The sequence below is a fragment of the Convolutriloba macropyga genome, chromosome 5, assembly GCF_964194025.1.
Source record: "Convolutriloba macropyga chromosome 5, txConMacr16.3, whole genome shotgun sequence".
NCBI lineage: Eukaryota > Metazoa > Xenacoelomorpha > Acoela > Convolutidae > Convolutriloba > Convolutriloba macropyga.
Genome location: NC_134472.1, coordinates 27,179,066 through 27,204,823, shown reverse-complemented (window position 1 = coordinate 27,204,823; position 25,758 = coordinate 27,179,066). Strand labels below are relative to the sequence as shown.

The following is a 25,758-nucleotide window of genomic DNA, read 5'->3' as shown; positions in this document are numbered from 1 at the left end:
AGAGGAAGCTCAACCAAAACAAAGGAATTTACCGGGGAGCACACCGAACTAATTGCTATAACAGGAAGAATCATTTCTGTTCATTGAGCACCACCACCTCAACAGCTAAAACATTGCTTACAACAGTAATCATATCAGTTACAACCACAAAAGCCTGTACAGGGCGAACGGAACCAGTCTTTTTTTCTAGGCACACAACGCAATCTACAAAAATCTTCTTTTACCCAAATGAAAGGCCATGTCGGTGTCCTCTACCAAGATCCCATTTCTCAAGGAATTGCAACCCTTTTTCAGCACAAACCAAAAACAATTAACCCGCCGAGACCGAACCAAAAAAGCAAAACCTTGTCACATTCATCAAAAGCAATGCATAAAGCAGAAAAGTCCGAAATAATATTTGAACTCCATAATGTTAGCCAAAATGATGGCTTCACTTCAATTGTCCTTAACTTTTAATTTGAACCTGGCAAGAACACGTGCCCGCATCCAGCAATTTGAAAAACCAACTAAAATTTTTATATTGGAATTGGGCCAAGAAATTGTTTTCTCTAAGGCAACGGTTTATTCAGAAAACGTGATATATTGATAAATCCTGTTAAAAATTTAATCAAATTAAAAGTCGACAAAGCAGATGAAATAATACAATCAAACGAACCAAGACAAGTGGGGACAAAGATAGAGCCTGCACTAACATAAAGAAAACTACAATTCTGCCATACACTCAAATGTTAGTATAAACCATGTTAGAAACCGGCGAAAACTTTGATAAATATAGCGGAGTATTGATGCTGAACAAACATATAGAAGGAAAACTATGCTCAGCCATAGCCTGATCATTATATACATGTGCGAAAGAAAGCTTGTTAATTTTAGCAATATTTAATGTTACTGATCACACAATATTGTAACTCAAACATACCGAACTTGCAAATTTCTTCTTTGCACAGAGTAAGGCAAAAAATTTGAACAATTTGATGAATTGATTTCTGGCGGAAAATCAAAGTAACGACATCATTGAGGTTAACAAACTTGCGCAAGAACTTCGCAAAAAGAACACAATCAGCCGCAACGATCACAGTCAGAGTGCAGCTTTCCAACAGCTGAAACCTGCACAGATCGTGAAAAACTCCCAACGAGAAATGTTTATCAAATACTACAATTCCAGAAAATGCAGAATCCACCAACAAGCAAACAGACCGAAATTTCCTGAGCTTTTCTCGTGACATCATTCTGTGTTAGTTCTGGAAGAACGAAAAATTATTCCGGACCTTTTCATGAGTTCCATGACATCTTCGCTAAGCACGGTTTTGATGTCGGCTACTCAACTAAAAATAAAATTGACGCCTGAACTCTCCAGGGCCGTATTTAGAGACCGCCAACACTTGTTCACCTTCAGAATTAATTTCACATTGAACTTGTTGTCATGAATTTCTACGGATTGATCACAACTTCCCAATCGATATACAGCAGCCCGCTTTTCGATCAACAAAATGAAAGGGAAATTAAGATAGCTGACCGATCTTCTTGAATAATCTCCTGAAGAATTACCATCAATTCTGCCAATTTCATATAAAACTGATGCAACAAAACATTGATGCATTATATCTCCATGTATCAGCTCCTCATCGAATAAATAAACCGTCTTCTTTTTTTGGCTCCCAGAACCTTTTTGGTTAGGATGGTCACGCAGTCAATTTCTTCGTCAGATAGTCTCTCCGTGCCATCTACCGGTGAAGTCTCAATTTCGGCCGCTGCTGCAGTAAGTATCTCCGTACCATCTGAGAGCTCTGTCAAGGATGCCACTAGTGGAGCTGCAGAATTCTCAAACCCGGCATGAAATCTTTGCTAAGCACCGTTCTGATGTTTTTTACGTCACTGAACTAAAATTAAAATTGACAACTGAACTGTTCAAAATTGAATCATCTCTTGAAAAATGAACATATCAACTCTAATTTGCAAATTTCATTCGAAGCCGTTGCCACAGATCACTGATGCAATAGGTACACATCAGCTCCTCGTTGAATAAATAAAGCCTCTGCGTTTTTTGGCTCCTAGAACATTTTTGATTAGAGTGGACCGGGATAAACAGGTAACCCCGGTAGGGCGTTAGGTGCTCTCAGAGCCTTTCGACTTTCTAGACTAAAAGTATTCGATTCACTGGAATTGTTTAGGAGACATAAATTCAGGGTGTGAAGGGTGGCTCTGAGAGTTTGAGATTTATATACAGGAATTTTTTGCAGGCGAAACTAGAGTCGAAGTCATAAGTGATTGTTTAAAAATTTTATAAGTGAAGAGCGGCGTTGTCTAGTTGAGCACACTTTTTGTCATGTCATTTTGTTATGAATTGTATTCAGAAGCTATTTTCATCTGAAAAAAACTTTCTCGTTGAAGCAAAGTTGTGGACTGCGTGAATAGAGAACGGAACTGCTTCGGCTTTCCTGTTTTGGATAAACACCCGAAGCCTTAGTAATTTCTCTTACTGCGAGCTACTGAAGCAAACAGTTGCTTGAAGTTACTTACTAGTTTGCATCTATTCTATGGGCAACATTTGATTACAGCGCATTGGGTATTTTGAGTCATAACTTGTGAAAACATTCGTTGCTCCAGTTTTCTTTCATGTGGTTATCAGCATTGATTACATAATATGCAATGTACTGGTTGTGTTCTATAGGGGTGGAAATGCTGTAGCCAATGCATCGTTTTGGTGTATCTCAATTTTCAATATCATCGGTAATAACTGATTATCCTAACATGCAATCCACAATTTTAGCCAACTGAGGAAAATTGAGATGCAGATAATTGAAGCTTATGGAATAGAGCTTAGGGATTATAATGCGTAAAATGAACGATGCCTTTGCAGGGGCAAACCAGTAAAGTTCTGCATTATATGAAAGAGCTTTGTTTTTTTTTCAATTATTCAATTGCTTTGTGAACAATGTGGTTTTCACATCCTTAGTTGGCAAGTGAGAACTAAAGGAAACATATTGTTCATGTGATTCTGTTGATCAGATCACTAGTTTAAAGGCACTAAAAATGAGTATCGTGTTGAAGGCTTAGGTGTAAGTTTAAGAGAGTTAAGGTAATATATTGCGGGTGTAGCACATTTCGGCAAATTCCCAGAGGAGAAATTTTGGGAATTAAAATGGAGGGTGTTTCCACTTGGCTTTTAGCCTTGTTTCAGAGCCCGTAAAGTGCATTATTAGCCTCACTACACTACACTAGAAACCAATGTCTTATCTTGTGCAATTCACACCCCTCTTTTACTAACTTGGTACTGCTAACACCGCCACATGTATACGTAACTATTTTTTACTGCGCTCTGATTTTGTGTAGAGTTTAGAGTGGCGCTTCATTTTTATTTTTTCATGCTGCTTTTGATATGTAATGGTCGCAGTTAGAAAGCGACAGCAAAAGGCAATTCAGTTGTAAATATGGACCAGGAAATGGAAATAAAGCATAGAAATATACTTGTGGACATTGCGTTTCTATGTACAGATTGACTGAGTGGAACGCTTTTTATGTATTAATTTAGAGTCAAAAGACCCAGATGCGCAAATTTGTGGCTGTCCAAAATTCATCAAAATATGCTGGTCTTAGTCTAATTAAATGAAATTGAATATCTGTAAATTTATGCAACTTCACTTTGAGTTTCTTATGTTCTCCACTTTAAATGCTGCTACTTGGTTTAAAAAATATAATATACGAACTTCCCATCTCTGATCAACGCCCCCCCCCCCCCCCCCCAAAAAAAAGAGTAACTGAAAAGATCTTATTATGTATATAATATTCCAAATGCGTGTATTCAGATGTATTGGTCTATTAATCAAGTAGCGGAAACTGAACTCACTGGGCATAATTAGGTTTAAAAACGTTATGGTTTTTTATCCCTGGGCATCATGGTCACAAATAAACGGAAGAACTAATAGTTCGAAACGTAATTTGCAATTTTTACCTCCTCAGAATGATTCCACATTCGGTGCAAAATTTGCTACCCGACCTCTTAAAGTTTGTTAGTTAATTTCAATTTTGTCAAATTTAAACACAGTTTGCGATGTGGGAGCACTTGTTTAATTTTTCTTTGTAAATATCTGTTCCAGCATGTATATGTGATTTTTGAAAGCGTACTATTTTGAGAGCTTGCAATATCAATATATTTTAATCATCAATCCTATCAATAATCGGTATGAATAATGTAGATTACGGAGAGATAATTATAGTGTATAAAATTTTAATATTGGTTCAATTGAATCCTTGTGTCTACTACTTTTCTATTTAAATATGATAAATACTCGGATGTGAATCTAAGAATAAGCATTTTGTGAACTTTATTTGTAAATGTACAGTCTAAATCAAGATTGGTATGTCTTTAAAGTTGTGCAATAAATTTTTGCATTGTCGGAACGCTTTTCTCTAAATTACTGTGTTTCTGATCGATAATCGAGACTTCTATCTTTTTAACATCGAGGAAGAGAATGGGCGAATGCGATGATCGTTGCTAACTGGGTTGGTCATCATCCAAAATTTAACTGTTATAGCTCAGTTGCCTAGGTCATTATAACTTAATGATTCTTAGTAATCAGACTAGATAATATATGATTTAATTAATTGCTAGTCATATGGAGATTAAACACAGTCCTATAGTTGCTTCCAAAGTGTCTTAATGATTGTCTTAAGTTCTTCGACACAAAAACAAATCTTTACTGAAATCAATTGAAAAATACATAAGTAATAAGGAATTATTTGGAGAATTTAAATTACTAGGTCGATCAATTTCATGGTTCTGGTTTAGCATCATAATCAATCAGCGACGTTTTGGACATCCCTTTCACTCCAATCATTTCATTTACTTTCAGTTTCTACGTCACCTCCGTCAAGTCTTTAGCAATTAATGATCCCCTTGGCATTGGATGAGTAAAACAGAACTAAGTATTGAATAAATGCCAAATCAATGGGTGACACTTAAGTTCAACTATTAAGGTGCCAGGAGGTTTTGCATTTTTTGACAAATTTCAATCATTTTGGACGAAACATTTTGAACTCTCTTGATCACGTAGCTCCTTGTTGGGCAGCAAGTATGGAAGCATCACCGTTGAGCGGCTACCAATATTTCTCGATTTTTTGATGGACTTCTTCATCTCTGTGAAGCGATTCAAATCAATGTATTTCTTATCTTTCTTTAAGAAAGTCCCAGTATTCAGACTGAAATGACCGCCACTTGTATCTAGTTTCTCTAATGCAAAAGTTATTTGCTCATTTTCACCCGTATGAATAATCAATAGCCGTCAGCCTCTCAAACGGCTATTATTTAGGTGCTCTCTTTTTACAATTCAAAGAATTTGAATTGTATTGGTGCGCTGTCTTTTTTAAGATCTGTTCGTTTTTTCGGCTTTTCACGTCAGTAAGAAGTCAAATTAGAGTGATGATTTTGGTCACACTGCAATAGTAAATGGAGCGAAAAATTGAGTAGGTTTTAGGCGTGACTTTTTTCAAAATACCCTTAAAGTGGAGTGAGAAATTGGTGTTTGAAGAAGTTGGCGGTTTTTGAGATGTTTTGTTTTCAGGTGCGTTAATTTGACTACTGTTTTCAGAGTATCCTCTCCTTCAGTGCTTTTAAAACGGCACATATGTGTTCTAATTGGGCCTATTAATCTTCGAATTGAATTATATAATTGAATTCATTAAGGGGCAGCTAAAAGTTTTTATGACTTTGCCAATATTTTCTGTCATAAAATATTACTGGATGTTAGATTTTACCCCTTTATTAAATTATCTGTTGTCTTATCACGTAGTAACATCAATGGTAGGTCTGATTGGTTGTTAATGAGGCATAAAAGAACCTGATTAATGGCTCGAAGAAATAGCTAGTGGGTTGCATGACTTTGACACTACTTTTTCTCGAAAATTTTGAGTGAATTCTTCGAGTGCTGCAGGTATTTATTTTACTTCTTGATATCTTATCATTTAATCTCATTGGGGACAGGTCTCTGATGCTGCTAATAGGGGTTAATTTTATCGCATTAATCGTTTTTTTTCAAAGCTAGTGCTTTCTAATACTTTGACACTAATTGTTTTCAATAACAATTATCGAATTTGTTGTTTTGCGATTTCTTCTTTTCAACTCTGTCATCTTAACTCTTAGTCCCATTATTGTCATATCTCATTAGTTGCTAGAGAGGCTTCAATTAAAGCACGTCATTTCATTTCATAGCTATTGTTTTTTGTGACTGATACGCTTGTTCATTTGTTAAAAAGAAAACGAACAAGCGTAGAATTACTTTTTAGGTTTCCTAGTGTTAGTTGTGCTTATTGCTGTCTTATCACTTAATCTAATTGATGACAGGTCTCAACGGTAGTCATTGAGGACTCTCTGAATATAGTTGGCAGTTTGAGATCTTAGCAGTTGTTTTTCGATGTTGATGCTGTCTTTTCAAAAACAAAGTTGAATTTATAGTCTTGCTTGTTTTGTTGTTCTTGTGTTGTTTTATTTCTTAGTCTCATTACTAGCAGCTCTTATTTGCCTCTTGAAGCGGAGTAGATGATTGTCAGGTCATAAATTAATACAATTCTTTAAATTGTATTTCAGAACTTGTCCTGTTATGTTTCTAGTGTTAGTTGTATTTCCTAGTATTAGTTGTACTTATTGCTGTCTTATCACTTAATCTAATTGATGACAGGTCGGTCTCAAAGGTAGTCATTGAGGACTCAATTAATTGATGTTATTGTATCCATCAGTAGGTTTTGCGCTCTCACTTTTATACTAAATGTTTTCAAAAAAGTTGAGCGAGTTTTTTGCAATTTTCGGTTTTTTTTAACCCGGAGTAAATGTTTTTCAGGTCATAAATTAATACAATTCTTTGAATTGTGTTTCAGGACTTGTCCTGCTATGTTTTTTAATTCGCTATACCTTTTGATCACCATTTTGATTTTCATGTTTGACTTCTGACTTACCTCACTCTCTGTTTCAACTGAATGGATTTAAATTCTTTCACTTATTGAATTATGCAATATAGTGAATACGGTCAATGTCAAAAGAGCAAAATCAAAAGAAACGGGTTAAACCGATAAAACCCGGTCTAAGTCATAGTACTCTAGGTCATCAAAGTTAGTTAGAGCGATTGCTAGCTGATGTTAGTATTAAGCTAAATTCCCTTCAGTTTAGAAGCTGAAGTAAGTAGAGGTTTAGAATCTTATTGGAACTAGACACTGAATTAGAACAATTTTTGAAACTTAGGAAAAAAATTTTGTCATTTTCAATCTTTCATTTTCTGTTTCAATTGCGATGTGCGTCTAGCGCGTCGACGGCGGCTATTTTCCGGCAATCTGCCGGCTATGTTGTTAAACTGGCACACGGGGATCGACAGACGAATGAATGGAGCATATTTGGTTACTTTAGTGCATATATTGGAAAGCTGAACCTATAAAACTGATTGTCGTTCAGTTGATTGAATTGTTATTTTATATGAATTCAGTAAGAAATTTCCAAGAAATGTTAACAGAACGAGAATCTTGAGTAACAGAGATTACAAAACTCAAGTTTAGAACAAGGAGGAACCTTTAATATGTGCTTATGCTTCACAATTTGAAATCTAATTTAATGGGTTCCTAGAAACTTAAATCAAGCAGAACATCTTTATAAACACGGGCTAAACACTATCTTTATAAACTACATTTCGAGTTTTTCTGAGTTAAAAATAACTCGGTACTCATTTTAAATCCCTTTGAAAAATCAACATTAATACAATTTTAATTGTCCCCTGTGAGTTAAATTTTGGAAACTCAAATTTGGGATGTCATTTCATCAGACACTAATAATATTGCAATTAGGTGATTTTTTTTCGAGCTATGGGCTGTCTCACAATGCAAAAAGAAAAATATTGAATAAGGTGAAAAAATAGCTGTAGGAACACAACGGGATGTTGAACAGGAGTTTAATCAAATCGAAATTTACAATTGCGCTGACGTACAAATCAAAATTGCTGTAGGAGAATTTCGATAGATCTATTTTTCAGAAAAACTTAAGAGTAAATTTAGTTCTGTTGTTGGGCTAAAAAAATTCTGAAGGCGTTTCTGTCGGCCTCTAGAAGGAATCGGTACCATTTTCTCAAATCTCAGAAAAAGTAAACTTCACATACGTAATTTGCCATTTTTTTATTGGTGGAATTGTCACAGCCAAAACTTGCATTGAATTTGGAAAATTTTTGAGTTACTTAGAAGTGCAGAGAAAAATAATTAGGACTCGTGATCTCATTAAAAAAAATTAATTGTTATAATAGTTGTTGAATTTGAAACTAAAATGCAAGCTTGATAAAAAAAGTTGCTTTTATATTAATAATCTACCTGCTATTTCAACAATTTTTTCTACTATAAAAATCAATGGAGAAGTCAAGAAATGCACAAAAAAAGGTGCGTGTATATTGAAGATATTAGAGCACTGATTTTGACCACATATTTCGTGAGAAAAATATTTTTAGCTATATTTTCGGACGATATCGCTGTTTGAATTAAAGCTTCTAAGTCACCGGCTGTTATTGGTACTCGAATCTTTGTTTGATTGAAGACCATTAAATGAAATCAACCTGAAAATTTTACAGCTTTGGCTTCCTTCGAATGCAGGATTGGTTGATTTTGCTTGGTCCCAAACTTCTTTTTATTTCTGAAAAGTTGAAAATATTCTGAGTTCAGAATGAAGCTATTTAGGAATTTGTAAAAATTATTTGATTGATTGAAGAGCAGGCAATTAAATAAACCTGAGATTTAGTTTTCGCGTCCCGATTGTGTGCTGTTCTTGGGAGCAGCAACTTTTTGCTTTTTTAAAATTTGGATTGTATTGGGGCGCTGATTTGTTTTAAGATCTGTTCACACTTTTTAATTTTTGAGAAACAAGTCAAATTGAAGTAGTGATTTTAGTTAGTCTGGAGTAGTGAAGGGGCAAAAAAGAATTTTTTTAAGGCGTGAGAATTTCCCAAGCTACTGTATTGAAGTTGAGGGAAAAATTCGTTTTTAACAGATTATCGGTTATTGACGTTTTTTTTTCACGTCCGAAAATTTGACTTCTGTTTTCACTTCTTTTTTCGGCAAAGCTACTAAAGACAGTACATGTGTTCCAGTTATGCGTAGTTGTGTTTTTTGAATTTTTCATAGGTCAGCTAATGGTTTCTTGACTTTGCAGCTCCTTGAGTTCTTAGCGTTCATAGATTTTATTCTCTCATCACTTCATGGCTTTAATTGCACGTATGTTGCATTGTCTTTTTTGTGGGAAACAATTGAAAGTAATTGATGTTTTGTTGATGCCGAAAGTTTTTCTATCTTCTCTTTTCAAAAGATATTAGTGAATTTTTTGCCTTTATCGTTTCTGTTGTTTTTGTTGTTTTGCCACTTAGCCTCAAATGACTCAGTCCCATTGATGTTTTTTGAACTGAGAGTAAATATATGTAATGTTTCGTTTGATGGTTATTAATTGCCCTTGAACGAAGTTCATAGCAATTATTGTAAACGTGTTGGTATTTTTTATGCAAATTTTTTGCTTGACCGTTTTTTCGGTGTTCTAGAACATTCTTTGATTTCTCCAGTGACTTTTCACGCTTTCGTTCTTCATTTCTGAGTGATCTCTATTGCTCTCACTTAAAAGTAAAGCTTGTTGCTAATATAAAATCGGTTGCAGCATAACAAAATGTAGGGCCTGATAGCCGAGTGGGAAGCTCATCTGGTTATGGATTGGGGTTAATGACTCAAATCCCGGAGGGGTCAAATGTCTTTCCGCCCGCCTGTCGTTCGAGATTGGTCGGTTTATGTTTGATTTTGGTAATTTTGACAATGTGTTTTTGCCCTCATTTATTGTTTATTTTATCGTCTTGGCTAGTCCCATTAATGATTGCTCCCATCGGCTTTATAACACGACAAAATCGGCTCCTTTTAATCTCTTCAGTTATTAGTTATTTGTTTTCACCACTTTAATACCTGTTTAAGTAAAATACTGATTATTTTTTTTAGTTTTGCCCTTATTTGTTGCCTTGTCACGTAGTCTTCATAATGACAGATTTCATCGGACTTCTTTTACAACAAAAATTGACCATTTTTTCCGTTTACAGCAAAACCGTTTCATACTTAAACACCATGTATTTTGAACAGTTGCTGTAAATTTTAAAATAAATCTTTGCTGGTAATTTTCCTGGATGTTGAACAGGAGTTTAATCAAATCGAAATTTACAATTGCGCTGACGTACAAATCAAAATTGCTGTAGGAGAATTTCGATAGATCTATTTTTCAGAAAAACTTAAGAGTAAATTTAGTTCTGTTGTTGGGCTAAAAAAATTCTGAAGGCGTTTCTGTCGGCCTCTAGAAGGAATCGGTACCATTTTCTCAAATCTCAGAAAAAGTAAACTTCACATACGTAATTTGCCATTTTTTTATTGGTGGAATTGTCACAGCCAAAACTTGCATTGAATTTGGAAAATTTTTGAGTTACTTAGAAGTGCAGAGAAAAATAATTAGGACTCGTGATCTCATTAAAAAAAATTAATTGTTATAATAGTTGTTGAATTTGAAACTAAAATGCAAGCTTGATAAAAAAAGTTGCTTTTATATTAATAATCTACCTGCTATTTCAACAATTTTTTCTACTATAAAAATCAATGGAGAAGTCAAGAAATGCACAAAAAAAGGTGCGTGTATATTGAAGATATTAGAGCACTGATTTTGACCACATATGAAAAACTGATTTTTTCGTGAGAAAAATATTTTTTGCTATATTTTCGGACGATATCGCTGTTTGAATTAAAGCTTCAAAGTCACAGGCTGTTATTGGTACTCGAATCTTTGTTTGATTTAAGACCATTAAATGAAATCAACCTGAAAATTTTACAGCTTTGGCTTCCTTCGAACGCAGGATTGGTTGATTTTGCTTGGTCCCAAACTTCTTTTTATTTTTGAAAAGTTGAAAATATTCTGAGTTCAGAATGAAGCTATTTAGGAATTTGTAAAAATTATTTGATTGATTGAAGAGCAGGCAATTAAATAAACCTGAAATTTAGTTTTCGCGTCCCGATTGTGTGCTGTTCTTGGGAGCAGCAACTTTTTGCTTTTTTAAAATTTGGATTGTATTGGGGCGCTGATTTGTTTTAAGATCTGTTCACACTTTTTAATTTTTGAGAAACAAGTCAAATTGAAGTAGTGATTTTAGTTAGTCTGGAGTAGTGAAGGGGCAAAAAAGAAATATTTTAAGGAGTGAGAATTTCCCAAGCTACTGTATTGAAGTTGAGGGAAAAATTCGTTTTTAACAGATTATCGGTTATTGACGTTTTTTTTCACGTCCGAAAATTTGACTTCTGTTTTCACTTCTTTTTTCGGCAAAGCTACTAAAGACAGTACATGTGTTCCAGTTATGCGTAGTTGTGTTTTTTGAATTTTTCATAGGTCAGCTAATGGTTTCTTGACTTTGCAGCTCCTTGAGTTCTTAGCGTTCATAGATTTTATTCTCTCATCACTTAATGGCTTTAATTGCACGTATGTTGCATTGTCTTTTTTGTGGGAAACAATTGAAAGTAATTGATGTTTTGTTGATGCCGAAAGTTTTTCTATCTTCTCTTTTCAAAAGATATTAGTGAATTTTTTGCCTTTATCGTTTCTGTTGTTTTTGTTGTTTTGCCACTTAGCCTCAAATGACTCAGTCCCATTGATGTTTTTGAACTGAGAGTAAATATATGTAATGTTTCGTTTGATGGTTACTAATTGCCCTTGAACGAAGTTCATAGCAATTATTGTAAACGTGTTGGTATTTTTTATGCAAATTTTTTGCTTGACCGTTTTTCCGGTGTTCTAGAACATTCTTTGATTTCTCCAGTGACTTTTCACGCTTTCGTTCTTCATTTTTGAGTGATCTCTATTGCTCTCACTTAAAAGTAAAGCTTGTTGCTAATATAAAATCGGTTGCAGCATAACAAAATGTCGGGCCTGATAGCCGAGTGGGAAGCTCATCTGGTTATGAATTGGGGTTAATGACTCAAATCCCGGAGGGGTCAAATGTCTTTCCGCCCGCCTGTCGTTCGAGATTGGTCGGTTTATGTTTGATTTTGGTAATTTTGACAATGTGTTTTTGCCCTCATTTATTGTTTATTTTATCGTCTTGGCTAGTCCCAATAATGATTGCTCCCATCGGCTTTATAACACGACAAATTCGGCTCCTTTTAATCTCTTCAGTTATTAGTTATTTGTTTTCACCACTTTAATACCTGTTTAAGTAAAATACTGATTATTTATTTTAGTTTTGCCCTTATTTGTTGCCTTGTCACGTAGTCTTCATAATGACAGATTTCATCGGACTTCTTTTACAACAAAAATTGACCATTTTTTTCCGTTTACAGCAAAACCGTTTCATACTTAAACACCATGTATTTTGAACAGTTGCTGTAAATTTTAAAATAAATCTTTGCTGGTAATTTTCTAAATAATCCTTAGTATAAAATCAATGGAATTCATCTCTTTTCTATATCAAATAGTATGTTGTGCTAAAGTAATTATGCATATAGTCAATGTGATTATATGACTGACTGAGAAAATGGGACAAAAACTGTCATTTTCAACATGATTTTTTCTCTGTGCTTTTCTAATGAGAGTTTTGGATAATGTTTACTGTTGAATATAAGAGGCCAGTTTTTTGTAATGTTGATAGTCATTTTAGGAATTTTTTAATTCGCTTTTGAAAGGCATCACTGATGTTTTGAAAATCATAATGCATTTTTTTGCTGAGTAAATCTCTATTCAGAAGCTTTTCAATGATGGTTCTTCAAGTGCTTTTTCAATGCGTTTTTTTTGCTGTTTATAAATTTTCAGCCTAATAAACGATGGATTATCCGAAAGTAGTAACAGGTTGATTTAATTGTCACTGTAACTGAAAACTGTTACAGGTGTGTTAGTTCTAAGAAGCATGAACTGTTTCGTGATGAGTTGCGAGACTTCAAAAATAATTTTTGATGTTTATTTTTCTTAATCGGAGTTAAAAGTTGTAGAACTCTATTACTTTATTAGTTAATTATTTTTGGAAAAAGTAATTGCTATAGTGGAATTTTCTGCGGTTTCTGTTGTTTCTATGTTTCTATTGATTTCTGTGTTTCTATTGAAATTCGTCCGTTTTTAATTTAGAATACAATTGGTCCGTCTGATTTGTTTTGGTTTTACAATTCCTTTTCGCTGGTTTTCAGTGACAGGATATCGTAAGCGTGGTTTTCGAACTTCGAAAATTGTTGTTGTTCCAACGCTCCTTGATATTTGATCAAAACGTGTTAATTTTTGACAACAAAAAATTTTTTGTTTTCCAGTTTAGTGTTTATCTCTATTGAATTTCACTATCTAGGTGTATCAATTATCCTGAAACTAGCGCATTTTTAAATTGCTAGAAGTTTAAATCTCAAAAGTGACTCAAAAGGGATTGTTTTTCAAAAAAGGCATTTTTGATAAATCATTTTAATTGTAACAAAATATGCACTAGATCAGCACAACTCCTCGTTGTGAAACTTTTTTGTTTGTAAAAGGATGGAAAATAGTTTCATCAGTTTTCGAATAAAAAAGTTTCAATATTTACTTTGAAGATTTTTTTAAGCTGACGTCAATGTTTACATAGGAGAAAAAATGGGATCTATTCTGTTCCCCCCTCCCCCGCTTCCAGCTTAGTGAGCATAAATCTTTTATGACCCCCAGGCGCACGTGCTATTTTCTTACACAGTAACGTGCTATATAACAACATATAATTTGTAACTGGGGGTCATAAAAAACATTGGGGGGAGCGAAATAGAATAGATCCAAAAATTGATTTGTCAACAAAACATTTTTGTTTTTGTCTTTAAATCTCCAAGACTGTAATTAAAAAACGTAAGCAAACTGGAAGGCAAAGTTAGTGATCTCACGATTTACCTTTTTCAGCATCATTTTCCCAACGAAAGGCAACAATGAAGCGTCAAAAAGGGCGATTTTTCAACCGGCTTGTGATTGGTATTAGGAAAAACGATTTTAAATAAAAAATATGTGCATGTGCATATAAATCACACAGTTTTTAATATTTCAAATGTTGAGTTTTGCTTGGCAAACGATGAGTTGCAACAGCTGGGCAAACACGTATCACAGATTCACCTTGTTGGATGTATTGTTATTCCGAATTCTAAAACTGTTGATTATGAAGATTTAAACCGAAGATGCAATTCTTGGTAGAGATCGTTTTCACACTGGAGAATTTATTGTGAGATCGGTTTTCGAGCATGGGATTAAAACAATGGTAACATTGATTTTTCAAAGGAAATAAAGTCTTTTATTATGCGCACTTTTCATTATGCTGAAGAAACTTTAGGTCTTCTTATGTCTAAAGATGAGTTTTATCTTTTTTCTCCAGTTCATACAAAATGGGACAAAATAGTGAAATCCATCCAAATTTTGTAATCGGCTGATGTGTGGTTTTAAACTTAGTCACTTCTGATACAAGATTTACTTCTCTCACATATAACTAAGATCATTTCTGGGCCAAAACGAAATGTTTTTGATCTGATTGATTGTGGCAGAATTGTGTGTCAAAGAAAGCAGGAGTGTGTTAATAGCTGCGAGTTCCATTATCATTAATTCTCCTCACTACATCAGGTACGAACGACTGGATCCTCAGGTAAGAACTTATTGGATTCTCGTGATTATAATCGACTCGTGTTGATTATTACTTTTCTCATCAGACTGGGCATTTCCCCTTTCATCAGGAGAACAATTTGGTAAAATGCGTAAATTTCATCAACACAAAGGAGTGACTGATGACTTGCCGCTGATGACCTCTATCATGTGCAAATTGATTTAGATTTTTTTAAAGCGTGTGAACAAAACCTAACATTTGTATTACCATTTGGTCAACGATTTTGTAAAAGCTAAATCACAGTTGGAAATACGTTTGGAAAATTTTGGGAAAAAAGTCAAATAAACAAAGTTTTTTTTTATCTCAGTGGTGTTTTTTATGGATAAATTCGAGCTGCAGTGTAGACTTTGCTTTTAAAAGTGTTCAAGTTTTTGTTTCAAAATTAATTACATTAAAAATGATGACCTCTGAATTTTTTTAACCCATTATTGCAACCCATTTAAATTATGGTTCCGTTGCATCCTGAAAATTTCAGATTTATAAACAAATGTGAAAAGGATTACGATGTTTGATTTATTGGTCGCTCGATCTATTAAATCGGCACAGTAAGGAGAAACTATGTTATATCTTGGATAATTGAAATTCCCCAGGCTGAGCTCCGCTTTCAGGACTATCCTGCTCTCAATAATTTTTAAATTTTATTACAATCGTCTAAGCATGCCTGATTTCTGACCAAGCCGGTCTGATTATGGGTAGTTTGCAACGAGGATCTCAGCTTGGGTCGTCTAGTGAAAAAACGAAGGGGGGCCCCAAACACTGCACCAGGAGCTACAAAATATCAACTTCCGGAAGTTCAGCCATATATAGTTTGTCATTGTTAGATTGTTCTGCTTCCTGATCTGTGGGTAGTCCAATCGCAAAGGTCATCAATTGTTGACTGGTGAATCTGTCGCTTATGTTCTTTTGCAGACATTTTGTCAACATCTCTTTATATTGTGGGTTTATCTTCTCCAACATTGTGTCCAAGTCCTTTTGAGGACCGGAGTAGCCTCCGGATTTGATTTTGGCTGAAATTGAGGAAATTAGATGTGTATAAATGGAATCTGCGAAGTGAGCAAAAAACGGGAATATTGTGTTGCTTTTTTCATTTTTCAAGATCATTACATTTTTTTCACAAAATCTTTACATTTTGACGAGAACATATTTCTTTGAAAGCAATTTATACTTTAAAAATGGTGTAACAACGCAATATTTGAGAAAAAATCAAACCATGATGAAAACGGCGGTAGAACGTTTGCAGCTTTTCCGAAGTTACAAATGTCAGGCGTTTGGTCTTTTGTTATTGTAAAGTTCCAGATTAAGGTCATGGTTTGATAAGCTGAACTTACCGGTTCTAAAAGCTATAAATATTGTACACTGTTATTAAAATTCAGTAATTGGAATGATCAGGGTTTTGCTATTTTGAAAGATAACATATAGGTTTACGTCGATTCTAACAAGATAAACTCGTACATCGTTAAAGCAATAAATTGCGTGGAAGTTTTGAGGTGTCTTAGGAAATGTAATAGGTGCTTAGTATGTAATTGGTGCTGAGTGGACTGAAGTTGTTAGCAAAGGATGAACTAACATTTTTTGTTTTTTTTCTGTTAATTTCTTTCTGGTTTTCTGCTACCTATTTTAGAAACAGAAACGTTTCTAAAATAATTACAAACTACCAAAAGTATTACTGAGTCTCAAGTCTTCAAAGACACGAATTCAGAAACAATTATTCAATGGACTAGATAGAAATGAACAGAAAAAAAACAAAATGGTGAAATAATTGGAAAATCGCAGTTTACGATCATAAAATAGGGCATTGCAAAACTTGGAGCAATAATCTATACACTTGCAGAACACTGTAATCAAAAACCTCCAAAGTTTCAAATCAACAAAGAAGGCGGCTTCGCAGAAACTGGTTTTGAACCTAAAAACCAAGCAAACATACACTTGTAAAATTGGAGTATTATTTTTAATTACGAATTTCAAAAACCTTTAATAATTATTGAAAGCCAAGTGCCAGCAGAAATTTTAAAAAAAAAGTCGTTATTAAAAATCGTAGTCTTTTCTATCTTTATGTTTTTTTGGTTTTTAGGTTTAAAACTGTTTCTGCGAAGCTGCCTTTGTAAAACTGGGCTGTATTTTAGGACTTGTCTTGTAAAGTTCTTTTCAATTTGCCATAGAGTACGCTGCAACCTCATATTTCTACTTGGGAATGACTTAGCCAATGGTGAATGAGTAAACTGCTCAAACCGAAATGTTAAAAACTTTCGAATGCCGCAAAATTTAAGATATCTATTGGCTCATTGGTAGGAAAACCAAATGATAGCCTACAAATGTCCAATTTATTCAATAATAGAAAATTTGTGTCTGCAGAGAACTGTTTTCAGAGTCACCAATTTTTTTGGAGTTTTATATCACGTATTTAAAATTATTTATAGGATTTACCGAGGTTTTATTTTAAAAAGATATTGCAAGACTAGAGCGTGGATTAGATCTGAAAATGCAATGATTCAAAGAAAATCAATTTCAAATAACCAAAGAATTGAAACAAAAACAATTTCTAAAAGAAAAAGGACAATTTGGGACACTTTTTCTACTTAATCTTGCAGTAAAATCTCTCAACAATTTTGCTTATCTTGCATATTTTCTTGCATGCCTAGAATTTTGAAATCTCATAAGTTTTGTTGAAACATTATTTGTCACAAGATATTTCGTTTTTTCCCAAAAATTTAAGAAGATCATTATAAGATGCACTCTTATTTCCCTTTCTAGTTAGTTTAAAAATTTTTTAGTGGAGTTAGAGCAACACTAACTTATGAGCAACAAGAAATCCAAATTTTGAATTCCATGATTGGCAAATAGTAGGCAACATTACTTAAAAAGTTGAGAAAATTGAGAAAAAATGTGCCGTTGCTGTAAATCGGCTGAAATTTTTTCCGTTCAATTTTAATGCCCTCAATTACAGGCGTCGTAGTCACTGATCGCTTTCGTTGAATGATGCGTTTAACACGATATTTAAAAGTGTATCTGAGAAGTTCCAGTATCAAGTCAGAAACTGCTGCTTTGTTTGCAATGGAAATAAAACTTGTTTCAGTAATAAGCTTTTCGCGCAAAATTTTTTAGAAGATTGGTAATTTATAGGTTTGCCACATTAAAGCAATTTGGTGGTACGATAGGTGTCCCCAATTTTGTTGACATTACGGTGTTACGTGTGACTGAACCCACATAAGGTTTCAAACGTGAATTTTTGAGGTACTTTTTTATTTAGGGAAGTTGAGAATTTCATACGACTCCGACTCGAAGAGGAGTACTGGTTTTTAGCTAAAGAAAGTTTGTTCTTGAATTGATTTTTGAATTCTCTGTTTTCGAACATTGACTAATGATTTAGAATGATAACATCTTTTTTCCAACATTGGATTTTAACAGTAGCTTTGTTTCTATTATTTTGTTGTTAGTAACTGCTGGTAATATTCAAGGTCAAAAGTTCGTTTTGAGAAGTTTTGTTCCCTTAACAGTCTTTCCTCCCTATTGAAGCAAGACCTAAAAGATTCTGTTTTTTGTCAATTTTTTTGTAATGTAAATAAAGCTGGGTTAGGGATTATATTGTGCGACTCTGCTTCGTTTTACTGACTCTGTTCTACTGGCTTTGTTTTCTTAAATTCTTCAGACAGAAAAAGGTACTCGCGAGGTAACTAGAACCTTTGTCAGCCAAAAACGTACTTTATGCTTCTTATGAGGCATTTGAATTGAGAAAAATGCGTTTTTGACTGTGTGTTGACTGACTGATCTTTTTTTTTGAAAATTGAAAATCCATGGTTATCGACGGAACCTTCGAATTTATTTTGTCGCAACTATCATAGGCATGCCTATTCCAGTTATCCTTTTTAATTCAAGTGTGAGTTCAAAGCCAAGATTGTTTTGTGTAGATTATCCAAGTCGATTGTTAATCCAGGCAGTTTTCTGCTTCCCTTTCTTTCCTTGAACTCTACATTTGATCTGATTTCTCGGCTTAAAAACAAAAAAGTCAAATGAAATTAGAAGCTATCAAAATATGTGATACAGCTGAAGTCTTTATCAACATTATATTTTGTTTTTGTCACGTCTAATTTTTTTTTTGCTTTGTTCTCCAGATTAATCATTTTTTCCCACTGGACTTTGTTTTCACCTGAAAATGTTTTAAGTGGAAGCTCAATTGTAGCCGTTTTTTAATTTTTGGGGCCATTTGATGGAAACTATCTGGCATTCAGCATCATGAATGGTGAGCTATACTTGTTGAACAACAAGTTTTAATGAAGAACCAGTTTCGATAAAAAAAATAAATAGATATATATCTTTGTGATTACTTTTCACAATATTTATGATTGGTTTTAATCTTATTTGTATAATAAGAGCACCATGCTCACGAATTGTCCATAAAAACTGCTTCATGTTGTGTTATGAAAGTTCAATGAAAGCAGTTCTCTGAGGCGAATGAAAAATTTGACAATCTTGTGAGGCGTGTTGGAAGATCAAAATTGAGAAGGTGAAAGTAATCAAAAGGAAAAAAATAAAAATCACTGAGCCAAGATAGAACAAAGCACAACGCTCAAACCTTGTTTAATTCCAAGACAACATTGCATCAGTACCAAACCGAATGAAAAAACATCACTCGAAGCTGAAAGTTGGTCGCCTTTTTGTAGCAATTCAGGGGCAGCGTAGGTTTTCGTGAATACAGAATCATTCCTATCTCCGATCTTTCTGACCGATCCAAAATCACACAACTTAAACGAGATTGCATCGGTTGTTTGATCACATGACGAAATATTGTTTGCAAATTCATCATTGCCTTGGCGTTCTTCAACTTGCAGAAGAATGTTTGCAGGCTTGATGTCTCGATGAACAAATCCCTGTGAATGTATATATGAAAGAGCACTTGAAATGTCAATTGCCAAAGACTTGACAAGAGCAAGTCCAACTGCGCCACCTTTCGGCAGTTTTTCCAGTTCATCTTTCAAACAACCGCCTGAAACATGCTCGATTACAAGAAAGGTTGAATTTGCATTTGGTCCTTTTTCGAAAAATCCGTGCGTGATATAGGCGGCTATGTTCTTATGATTTAGTTGTTTCAAAACTGTTATTTCCCGGTAACCAGGAACCGGTTCTTTTTCGGTTTTCTGGGGTTTAAAAACCTTAACTGCGAGCGTTTTTTCGCTTTCTCCTTTTATGGTAACATCTGCGCGATGAACTAAAGCAAACGTCCCGGAACCAATACATGATTTCAGATAAATAGTTTTGATATTTTTGGGATAAAAGTCTGGATCAAGTTCTGGTTCTTTTTCCTTTGTCGCTTGTTTTCCAGCATTATCTGCAACGAAATCTCGCTCCTCCTTTTTTGACTTTCTGATAAGCTCGTTCTGTGTTTTGAGTTGATTTTTCACGTTTCGTTCAGCGATTCTCCGGAACTTTGCTTTCTTTTCACGCTCGCGTTCTTCGTACAAGAGATCGGCTTTGTTTCTGAGAGCTCGATAGTAAGCTATGTTTTCTATGAACCGAAGTTGCTCCGGGTCTAGACCTGAAAGTTGAGTCGTTCTGCTAGATTTCGAAGCTGCTGTTCTTGGTTGTTTGTCTAAATTTGGATGTTCATTATCACGATCAGTGCTAGAACTGCATATAGAGCCCATACTCTGACCAAAATTAAGCTCAATATAGAAAAATGTTACATGTAATTTGTTTGACAGTATTCGTAATTTTAGCAGAAGTGTTATGAACGAGCATGAGCTTTTGTTTTTGTTTTGTGAAGTCATGTGAAATTTGAAACTCGAGTGAACTTTGAGCAAACTTGAAAATAATCAAAACAACTCTTTTGAGCGTCATAAAAAAACAGAATGTTTTCCATCTCAGCTTGTCCGTACTTGTGAGTTCACAATAGAAAATCAAGTATTTTTTATTGTTGTAGTCTAATTATGTCATTGTTTAAAAAAAGTGCCATTAATTTTGTGATGTTTTGTTAATCAGAACATGCGAACAAAACAGATTTTCTTTCATTCTCAAGTTTAAGATTGAAAATACTAGAGAGCTGCAAAAAATACATGTCGAGCCAGCTTAACTTCCAAATCGAAAAGGAGCGTTTGACCAATAAATAGGATGTGATAATCAATACCTCATACCATGGAATGATTAGATTGAATAGTAATTAATTAGCTGTGAAGCGAGTCACATATTTTCAATTCTTCTTCTCTGACCTTTTATATTCCATCTATTTACTTCCGAAGAGCAGCAACAAAAGGTAAAATTTATCCCACTCGTTCTACCTATCGATATGCTGTTTTCATGATCGATCTTCCTTGTTGATAATCTGTTTCAACCAGTCGAATGCAATGAGCCACTGCGATATAGATTAAGAGATCGAAGGAAACATTTCGGCTCCATTCAGATTTTTTTGAACCTCTGTCTTTTCGAACCAATTTTGAATTCTTCTTAAGAAAAAATATTCTTATTTATTGCTTCATGTTCATGATGCGCAATAAGTCAAAGCAAAATATTCAATGCCTTTTGAAAAATTTCGGTGAGTCAACAAATAAGCAAGCTTGATAAACTACACATAAGACCAGTAAAGCGGCCCAGTTCTCAGTCGAAAAAGTTAACCAAATGAAACAATTTTTATAACGAAGTTAAACAACAAGAAAATAAACAAATGAATTGTAGAAAAAATTACTTTTTCAAATTCCAAAAATTTAGCTGCATTAATGAAGAAAAGATTGTGCTACCATAACCTGCAACACAACAGCTCAATTACCAAATCAAAAAAATAAAAAAAGAACAAGGTAAGAACCGCAATCGGAAACTGTCGTGAACATTTATACAGACCGAAAGCTTGAACTCAACCCGAGCTCTCTCGAAAAACAAACCAGTTTGCTGTAAGTCTTCTATTGCGGGGGTTACACTGCAAGATGCAAAAGAAAAAACATAAAATCTCTTTCTTGAATCGCTGGTCTTATTGTTCCAAGACCCTGGCTTCATCATTCTCTCATACAACTTGTCAAAAGTGTTTCCATGTTTTAATTTATAATGTAACATATTTCGTTAAGTCCAACCCGGACCTCTGATCTGCGTTCGAAACCTCGCAATCGTTGGAACTGCGCTCGAAGCTGTCTATGATCAGACGTTCTCAGACGTAAGTGACCACTGCTCAGACTTAAATCAACCCATTGTTCAGACTTTTAGGCGGCCCTTGCCCAGACCTATTTCATACCATTTTCCAGACCCTTTTGCGCTCGAAATCACCTCGGATGAGACCAGCCCGAAAGTGACCTTGAACCGACCATTATCTACATCTTTATTCCGCGAGGCCCAGATATTTTCCAGACCATTGTTCAGACATTTGTGTGCTCCAAATCACCACTGATCAGACTATCGTTCGCTCGAAAGTCACTCTTGGTTAGACTAATAACCTTCTGCAAAACAACTCCAATTTCGATTTAAAAAAATCAAATGACTCTGCAAGTAATGGCTAGAAAATGAAATTAATTTTATCTGATCAAAGTTCTCAAGTATAAATCAATTGACAGGGCAGTTCCAGCTGAAATAAATGTTGATAATATCTGGCAATATGTTGTTAAAACGTCAATGTAGGCATCATGAGAGTTCTTTTCAAAGGATTACAAAAGGGGGGTTGGTCGCTATGTTTCCAAAATGAAACCCGGGTAAAGACAGCCGGCAAAAATGCTCATCACAAAAATCCAAAATTGTTTTTTAGAGGAAAGGTGGGGAAATATTTAGGCAACGTAGAAGAGTGGAATTAATAGGAATTGGTTGAGAAAATTACAGTATTACAAACACTGCAATAATAATAGTCCTGTTAAGTTTACGTCATTTTGTTCAGGATTTTAAACGTATTCTAGCTAGGGTTGAGAAAATGGCCCTTTGAGTACTCCAGAGTTATAGAAAGCTCTTTTGTTGAACCGTATGCTTAATTAATTTCTTTTTCAAAACATACTTTTGCAACAGTTTAAATTAGAATTAGTCAGAGAATTCGTGAAAGCTCTCTTGTTTCTTGGTTTCTAAGCTTCTTCAGTTTCTATGCTCCCTCGACAATTTTTGGAATTCCGTTTCGATAAGAAAAATTCCGCTTGTTGATTTTTTTTTCATTTCAGACATAAACTAATTTCTAAAAGAGCCCATGTCTCCATGCGCAGTTCCTGATTGAACAGTTTCTAACTCTTTTTCAGTACTTGTTGAAATCATGCTTTCCTAATGGTGCACCTCAATGACCAAATAAATCAGACTGATAGTTTGATACAGCTTCGTGCTTTATATTTTTTGTGTGTCATTTTATATTGTGACAAATATATGGTTTCAAGAGATTAACCCTTCAAATTGTAATTAAATTGTTCTAAGACGATCTAAAGAACAAAGGTTCAGTAAGGAAAAGTTGTACTTCTCAATAGAAGAATCTTAAAATTAACATAGATATTGAAAATTGGGTCGAAGTTGTTTCCGAAAACAGGAAGGATAATCAATCTTAACAAAATTACATTATCTTAGATTCTTGGTCCTATGAAAAATTCAATAATTTTATGAGAAGCTACATCAATTTTACTTCTTTAAACCTAAGAAAATGGAAATAACTTCATGCTGCATTCATTTTTGCGGGCCAAAATTTAGGCAGAACTGTTTTTTCTAATAGTTTTTTGCTTTTCGAGAAATTTGAAAAATCTCTTTGTTGTCGTGTACTTGAGTGGTATAAAATTTACGGTAAATTGACTTTTGAAAATGTGTTATTTTTTTCTACCAACAAAATTGCTCAAAATTATCTTGTAAATAAAGGAATCTAGTTCCAAGAAAGTCTTCTATGCGTTGATTTTTACATAGCTACTGTACTTTGAAAGTTTCTTTGGGTTGTCCACATCTTGACAATATTGTCATCAAACAATTGATATTCCATTTCAGTTTTTGATAAAGAATAAAGTCCATTTATAAAGTGGGTCAAGTGAGATGCTAGTGCACATAATATGCAAACCTGCCATTAATACAAATTTGTTGATTTGCTTTTCAATTCATTGTAAAGCCTAAAGTTTAACCTGTACATGAACTGATTTTGATTGATAAGAAATCAGTTTTTCGAAATGATGAGATAAGATGATAAGATTGCTCTAACAATGACAAGTCATCAATTTTCTGCTGCTTACAAAGTTTTAATTATCTGTTTGCTCAAAATTTTCATTTTTCTGGATTTCTAATCGACTTTTTAATGCTCTACTCCCAACAACATCTGTCAATTTACCCTTTTGTTCTGATTTAAAAAATTTGAGCTGGTTGAGATTAAAAAAAAATGTCCATTGGATTATAAACAATTTTTAGAGCAGCTCACTTCAGCATAAAGCATCAGTTCCTGAAGGAGCGCAGTTCATGCGTATTTCACGAAGGGTCAGATTTGTGCTTCTCGTTTGATATCACTCTTTGTACAGTAAACACAGTTGTTTTCAGGGGGCTTGGGAAAAATAGAAACCTCAATTATTTCTCTGTTAGAGAAACTTTAAGTTCTGTCAAGGTGAGAAAGGCTAATTAAGTTTTATTTCTAATAAGCAACGAAGAAATTGGCTGACTACCAATAGTTAAGATAGCTGAAACTTCTTTATGCTCAAAGCGATTTTAATTTGGTTTTTATGCATCCACGGTACTTTGTATGTTCTGTATGCAGCCAACAATGATGACGGCTTTTGAAAAGCTGAAGAGTATCGAAAAATAAAGTTGATTGTAGAATTTATTAAATTTTTGCCTGTAGAAATCCACTGTGATAAAAATTATCTCTATTTATTTAATCACAAACCTGAAGGCAATTTCAAATTTGAAGAAACTAGACATATATTTCTGCCTTTCGTCTACATATGTCTATAAATTTCCGCCAAACTTTTTCTTATTTTACAAGGTGTATGTATTGTACTTTCATTTTGTAGTTAATTGATTTCCAAAGACTTGTAAAACAATGTTTGAAAAGAATCAAATTTTGAGTTGCTTACTAGTTTTTCTGAAATGCTTTTTTTAATCTCTCGCAGTATATCTCATGTGATTTAACCATATATGGTGTAAAGTTTTAGGTTCTTTAACCATACGTTTTGTTGCTGATTTTCATGGTTTCAGTCCCAAATACATCACTTAGAACCCTTAGGCTGATTTCTCCTTTCGCATTTTTGTTTCAGATGTCGTGTTAAATAGTTGTTGATTTTGGTGACCTTTTAGCAAATTTTTCACAATTATTGTGCCAAATTACATGTTTCCATGTTTTAATTTATAATGTAACACATTTCGTTAAGTCCAACCCGGACCTCTGATCTGCGTTCGAAACCTCGCAATCGTTGGAACTGCGCTCGAAGCTGTCTATGATCAGACGTTCTCAGACGTAAGTGACCACTGCTCAGACTTAAATCAACCCATTGTTCAGACTTTTAGGCGGCCCTTGCCCAGACCTATTTCATACCATTTTCCAGACCCTTTTGCGCTCGAAATCACCTCGGATGAGACCAGCCCGAAAGTGACCTTGAACCGACCATTATCTACATCTTTATTCCGCGAGGCCCAGATATTTTCCAGACCATTGTTCAGACATTTGTGTGCTCCAAATCACCACTGATCAGACTATCGTTCGCTCGAAAGTCACTCTTGGTTAGACTAATAACCTTCTGCAAAACAACTCCAATTTCGATTTAAAAAAATCAAATGACTCTGCAAGTAATGGCTAGAAAATGAAATTAATTTTATCTGATCAAAGTTCTCAAGTATAAATCAATTGACAGGGCAGTTCCAGCTGAAATAAATGTTGATAATATCTGGCAATATGTTGTTAAAACGTCAATGTAGGCATCATGAGAGTTCTTTTCAAAGGATTACAAAAGGGGGGTTGGTCGCTATGTTTCCAAAATGAAACCCGGGTAAAGACAGCCGGCAAAAATGCTCATCACAAAAATCCAAAATTGTTTTTTAGAGGAAAGGTGGGGAAATATTTAGGCAACGTAGAAGAGTGGAATTAATAGGAATTGGTTGAGAAAATTACAGTATTACAAACACCGCAATAATAATAGTCCTGTTAAGTTTACGTCATTTTGTTCAGGATTTTAAACGTATTCTAGCTAGGGTTGAGAAA

At 34.3% G+C, this 25,758-nt stretch overlaps 1 protein-coding gene across 1 annotated transcript; it reads right to left on the bottom strand.

Annotated features, from left to right (window-relative positions):
- Positions 1 to 15,159: 15,159 nt before the first annotated feature.
- On the bottom strand, positions 15,160 to 20,419 carry LOC142339916 (putative serine/threonine-protein kinase kinY). Its single transcript, XM_075390275.1, has 2 exons — positions 19,231 to 20,419; positions 15,160 to 15,667 (listed from the first exon to the last, which is right to left on the bottom strand). Exons 1-2 carry the CDS (start codon positions 20,297 to 20,299, stop codon positions 15,429 to 15,431), a joined length of 1,308 nt encoding a protein of 435 aa, XP_075246390.1. The 5' UTR covers positions 20,300 to 20,419; the 3' UTR covers positions 15,160 to 15,428.
- Positions 20,420 to 25,758: the final 5,339 nt, after the last annotated feature.

Excerpts from the sequence above, each read along its gene's own strand:
- LOC142339916 (XM_075390275.1), bottom strand. The coding sequence starts at position 20,299 with ATGGGCTCTATATGCAGTTCTAGCACTGATCGTGATAATGAACATCCA. Across the intron at positions 15,668-19,230 it reads TTGTCTTGGAATTAAACAAG|CCAAAATCAAATCCGGAGGC; the intron begins GTTTGAGCGTTG and ends CCTCAATTTCAG.